The following is a 6,000-nucleotide window of genomic DNA, read 5'->3' as shown; positions in this document are numbered from 1 at the left end:
TGTGTGTGTGTGTGTGTGTGTGTGTGTGTGTGTGTGTGTGTGTGTGTATACACCACATATATATGTATGTATATACACCACATCTTCTTTGTCCATTCATCTGTTGATGGAAACTTAGGTTGCTTCCATGCCTTGACAATTTAGCCTCACTTTTAATAAATGCTATCTTCCCGTATTTTTTGTAAGTTTATAACACCTCTTGAAACAAAATGGAGAATGAATAAATAAATAAGAAAATAAAGGGAAAAGATTTCTTGGGGACTAGAAGAGTTCTGTTCTCTGTAAATGAAGTCAGTGGTAAGGCCATAATGTTTGCTAATATAGAACAAAACACAGTAGGTTGTAAGAAATATTCATTATTTAAATGGTTAGCTAATGTTCAGACAGGCAGCATACTTAAGGTCAAAGGAGAGATTGGATGTAGTAGAGGTTTCCACAAAGGAAGAAATATCAAGATAGTTGAACAAGGAAGCAACTGTAGATTCAAACCCAGACCTAATGGGCTAAGTGCCGATATACTGATCACGAAGATTACTGACAGTGGTTCTCAGACTTTAGTGTCCACAATAATAAATCACCACAAAGCCACCAAAACAAGACTGCATTGACTGGGGCGCATATCACACCAGAGGTTGTGAGGCCTGCCTCAGTTCTGTTGAGTAGTGTGATTTGGGATTATATTATGCACATAGCCCTACGGTATCCATTACTACCTACTTTTACTGCCTCACTTTCTTTCTTCTACACTGTTACCTGAATGCGCTTTCAAAACCAGACAGAGACAGGACTGCGGCTGCTAGAAATAGACCCGCATTCAGCCCTCTGGTGGAAGGTCAGCGGGGCCTTGACCCACACACACACTATTATTATAGCCTTGAGAATAGGCCTGCGGTTGTTTTATTTTGTATTTCTGCTCTGCCTCTATGTCATCAGGTACCAACTGGCCAGAGGGAAAATACTGGCCTCCACGGAGCTGTGTTCAGTGAGAGAGATCGGTATCTGGCTTCTCCCCCATTTATAGTTTTAATTTTCTTTCTTTCTAGAATATGTCTGTGCTGGAGAATCACCACTGGCGATCTACGATCGGCATGCTTCGAGAATCAAGACTTCTGGCTCACTTGCCAAAGGAAATGACGTAAGTGACGTAGAGATGAAACATACCGATGTCCACACATTAGAGATAAGCCGCTTTCTCTTGGGCTTGAGACCGCCAGGGTTAATGGCAGGGAGCCAGCCCGCTGTGCTTCCGGCCCGTGCTGCCTTGGTTGCCTATCAGAGGAGATGCGGTGTCAGTTACAGCAACCCAGAAACCAGAATCCCTCTGTGAACTCTGAAAGGGCCTGGAGAGCGTAGGACCTAACGTCAGGAAAAGAGATAATAAACAGCTCTCAGCTTTCACACTCTTCGGCATCAACGCTGTGCTTTGCCAAATTCCTGTCTTTTATGTTAGCAAAATTGTCCTCCTGTGTAGATCCAAATAATAAATATTTATCAAGAAGGAACACAGGAGTTCCCAAGCTAGATTGAAGCCTAGTTCAATAAAGCGTGTTTTGTTATTGCCAGTCTTAGCAAAAGGAGAAGTCAGGAATTCTTTTCTAAAATGTCTTTTGTTAAGTAACTGAATTGGCCCCAGCAATTTTTTTCACCAGGAATTTACCTATGTCTCTTGCATTTTAAACAGAAAGGGAAATACTAGTTTCCTGGTCCACTGTTTGTTAGCCCGGGTATTTAGGTCGAGTCCTACTAAATCCAAGACCATGGCCTCATTTCCACCTGGCCTCAGTTTAGCTGCTGTACCATATTGGCCTTAATTTAGCTGCTGCACTGTCTTCCAAGGTCACCGCTAATTCCTATCTGTTTAATTCAAATGCACAGAACCCAGGGTAGCTAGGAGGGAAAAAGTAAATAGATCCCTGTACCATGTTTCTGAAGGGCACAAAACTTAAGGTCAAGGACCACGTGGTGTCTCTCGGTAAAGCAGGCAGGATGCTCTGGGCTCGCACGTTTACCCCTGGCACGCTGATTCTATCTCATGCTGTTCCCTAGCACCCAGAAGAAAGTGGAATATGTGGAAGGAACTTCAATTCTGATAACATTTTACCCCCGAAACCAAATAAAACCAATCCTCACACATGGAATAAAAACTCGTGCCTCTTACTAAAACAATACATTGCAAAGATCGAAAGAATTAAGTGCAAAAAGAACTAAAAACTAGAGCAAAAAATCAAGTAAGAAGGAGGAGGAAGGAAGAGGTGAACGGTAAGGAAGCCAAAGAAAGAGAGAAGAAGGGAAGGAAGGAGAAGGAGACAGGAAGGAATAAAACAACAGGAAAAAGGGAGGAGGAACCTGGGACCAGATTTGTCCCTGTAACGCCCTCCTTAATCCTGCTCGTTGCTCAATTAATATTCATTTCCTAAGATACTTCTACTCATCCCTATGGATTCCAAATAAAAATACTATATTTTATATGTTTTTGTGGAACATAGTGTTATAAGTTGCTTTTGCTAGAAGAAAAACTGTTATGCAATAATATATGTTAAAGGACTTTATAATGAAATTTACGGTCATCCTACTCATAGTGAATATCCTGTCCTCATGTAAATGCCTTCAAATCATTTTTCTGATTCTGAAAGACAGGTTAACCATACACACTAACGAAAAAATCAGAAAAGTATTAGTTTGCACCATATGAAGTTGCTGTTTTTGAGAGCCCAGAACAGTAGAATATTGGCAGTTTCATATGATTCAACCTAATAGGAAGAAGAAAAATGAGATTGCTGGTAATCCGGCAGTCCAGGAATAGCAAATGTTAACCTGGCTGGTTTGTTTCCTTTTAGTCGTCTTTTCAGTACAACTATATTTTAAAGAAATGGGGAAGTTATCTCATACAGTGTATGTCCTGCTATTTTTCACTTGCTGTAAAGGTCTTTTTCCATATCATTAAACCTGCTGCTAAAATAAAGTACTGCATTCCATTGCATCAAATTGTAATGACTATTGCCTATTGTTGGGAATTTAGATGATTTCCAAATTTATATCATTACAAATAATGCTTAACAAGCATCCTTAAACATATATTTTTATCCCAAACTACGATATTCTATTTTCTCAGAAACCGTTTGTGGTTAGGAGTTATTGATCAGAAAGAAAGGTGTGAATTTTTAAGGTTCTTGTTGTATACTATCAAATTGCTTTTCCAAAAAGCTGCATCTACCTGTATTCCCACTGGTAGATTATGAGAAAATCTACCAATGTACCATCACCAAAATTGAGTTTTATCTCTATTACCTTTTTAAAATATTTGCAGATTTGACAGAGAGAGAGAGAGAAAGAAAGAGAAGGAGAGAGAGAGAGAGATTCATTGATAACAAATGAGACTAAAAATTTTTCATGTATTTACTGGCCACTGTTATTTCTTTAGAGAACAAAATTTTGCGTTTGATCTTTTCTTATTTTCTTTTGAGTGTTGTTATTCATTTGTAAGAAGTTTTTGTATTTTAACTACAGTAACCATTTGGTATATGTTGTAAATATTATTTGAAGCTTTTAGTTTGCCTTTTAACCTGGTTCATGAAATATTTCACCTAACTAAAATAGTTATGTTTCCTGGTTATAAATTTAATAAATATTCATATTTTTAAAGAATTCATACAATATTGAAAATTATTTTTTAAGTGAAAATCATTCATAATTCTCCTGTGTCTTTCCAAATTCTTCTCTATGACCATAGAGATCGTGTCTTACATACTTTGTATCCTGTTTTTAAACATAACAATAAAACATGGTATTTTTCCGTGTCAATAAATATAGCTATACATCATCATATGAATAATTGCATAGTATGCTTGTAACATGGTTCATTTAACCAATCTCCTATTTATGAATTCTTGTGATATTTTTCTCCCTAGAATGTTTCATTATTTTAAACAATAGGATAAACATTCTCATAACATATATCTTTACTAACTGTATCTTTACTAACATGTTCATAGTAAATTTGTAGATGAACTGTTGGTCAAATTATTTATATTTATTGCTTTTAACACTAATTCCTAAATTACCCTCAGGAACACTGCACCAGTTTACACTCTGGCTAACAGAGAATAAGAAGGAAGATTTCCCCATATTGTCAACAGCATTAAATATCACAATCATTCATTAATTCATCATATTATTTAGCAGTTGCTTTTAATCCATGCCAATAAAAGTATGGGAAATAGTATCACATAGCTGTTTTAATATTTTTTGTTACACTAAGAATATTTAATATCTTTTCATATTTTGGGAACATTTTAAAGTTCTTTTGTGAATTGCCTGTTTTCTGAGATTATTTCTAATGTCCAGGAGTAGATTAAAGATGTGTATGTGGCTTAAAAACAAAAATGTTAATGATGAAACTATAAAGCTTTTAGAATATAATGTAGGGAATATTTTCATCAGAGGCAGGAAGGATTTCTTAAATAGGAGAAAAATATTAACCTAAATAAAAATATTTTTAGGTTAAGCTATATTAAAAATTAAGACTTCCTTTCATCAAAAGACATCATAAAGAAAACAAAGACCAGCCACAGAGTGAGAGAAGATATTTGCAACACATAAGTGACAAAAGACCATTATTGAAAACATATTAAAAACTCTTAGAAGCAATAAACAAAACAGAAACCACCCTATAGAATAGTAGGTAATGACTAGAATAGAAACTTCACCAAAAAAATAGAAATGGCCAATAAACACATGAAAATATGTCCAACCTCATTAGTTATCAAGGAAATTCATATTAAGATTATAATGAGTTGCGTGACATTGGCAAATGGGCAAAAAAAAAGTAAAGTGTAAGACTATAAAGCAATGAGAACCTCATCTATTACTGTTTGGAGTGTAAATTTACACAACTGTTTTGGAAATAATCAGCAATATCTAAGAAATTGAAGATGAACATCTCTGATCCAATAATTTTATTCCTGGATATAGTCCCTAGAGAAACTTTGCACATGTGTAACTGGAGGTACATGAGGGTGTTTATTGTGTCATTTTTTCCATAGTAGTCAAAAGCTAGAAACTACTCAAGTTACCATCAAAAGTAGAACAGATAAATACATTGAAGTATAGTCCTACAATAGGATACAATGTAATCAAGAAAATGGATGAACGACAGCTCACACATCAACTTAGGTGACTTTCAAAAATATGTTAGGCTATGGGCTTCCCTGGTGGCGCAGTGGTTGAAAGTCCGCCTGCCGATGCAGGGGACGTGGGTTCGTGCCCCGGTCCGGGAAGATCCCACATGCCGCGGAGCGGCTGGGCCCGTGAGCCATGGCCGCTGAGCCTGCGCGTCCGGAGCCTTTGCTCCGCAACGGGAGAGGCCACAACAGTGAGAGGCCCGCGTACCGCAAACAACAACAACAACAAAAATATGTTAGGCTAAAGAAGCAAGTCACAAACTGATACTTATCACATAACTTAACGTGCAAAAGCAGTTAAAGTTAAACCGTATTATTTAAACATGCATACACAGGTGGTAAAATTGTTATAAGTAGCAAGGAAATTATTAAAACAAAGGTCAAGAGAGTGGTTACTTCAGGGGTTGAGGGGAGGTGGGGTTGGATGAGAGACACAATGAGGACCTTCTGGGGTACTGGCAGGCAACGATCTTGACCTGGATGGTGATTATAAGATGTTTATTTGATATTTATTCATTAAATTGTATATGTGTACTCTATGCTCTCTACTTAAGTATACTTCATTTTTAAAGGTGAATTTTAAAAATAGGTACGGATATTCCTCCCATTGATTACTTTCCATATGTGAGGATAAGCTCTGATTTGTTTTAGTTTTCCAAAATATCCCATTTTCCATATACCATCTGTTGACCAATATATTGCTTGACCACTGCTTTTGAATGGTGCCTTAATCAACTGTGATTTTTTTTTAAGTTCCAGTATCTCTTTCCAACCTATCAGTTTTGTCCCCTTGATGGGTCTTTCCATTCCACAGAATCAG

At 36.8% G+C, this 6,000-nt stretch overlaps 2 protein-coding genes across 10 annotated transcripts in view; one reads left to right on the top strand and one right to left on the bottom strand.

The window, feature by feature from the left end:
• Window positions 1-6,000, bottom strand: part of MTFR2 (mitochondrial fission regulator 2) — a 228,074-nt gene that overhangs the window by 155,210 nt on the left and 66,864 nt on the right. The window lies entirely within an intron of this gene.
• The window catches only part of PDE7B (phosphodiesterase 7B), a 367,442-nt gene that overhangs the window by 344,302 nt on the left and 17,140 nt on the right, over window positions 1-6,000 (top strand). For all 6 annotated transcript variants that reach the window (XR_003428420.1, XM_027085677.1, XM_027085669.1 and 3 more), the window contains one exon: window positions 1,044-1,135. Coding sequence is in view for 5 of the 6 variants with exons in the window: in XM_027085677.1 (XP_026941478.1) it covers window positions 1,044-1,135 (92 nt within the window). In the remaining variant the exon portion in view is untranslated. The remainder of the gene's footprint in view (window positions 1-1,043; window positions 1,136-6,000) is intronic.

This window comes from Aethalodelphis obliquidens, unplaced genomic scaffold (genome assembly GCF_003676395.1).
Source record: "Aethalodelphis obliquidens isolate GAN/ISIS:26980383/991018 unplaced genomic scaffold, ASM367639v1 scaffold3, whole genome shotgun sequence".
In the NCBI taxonomy this organism is placed as follows: Eukaryota; Metazoa; Chordata; class Mammalia; order Artiodactyla; family Delphinidae; genus Aethalodelphis; species Aethalodelphis obliquidens.
The sequence above is the reverse complement of the archived record's forward strand: the minus strand, read 5'-3'. Positions and strand labels throughout refer to the sequence as shown.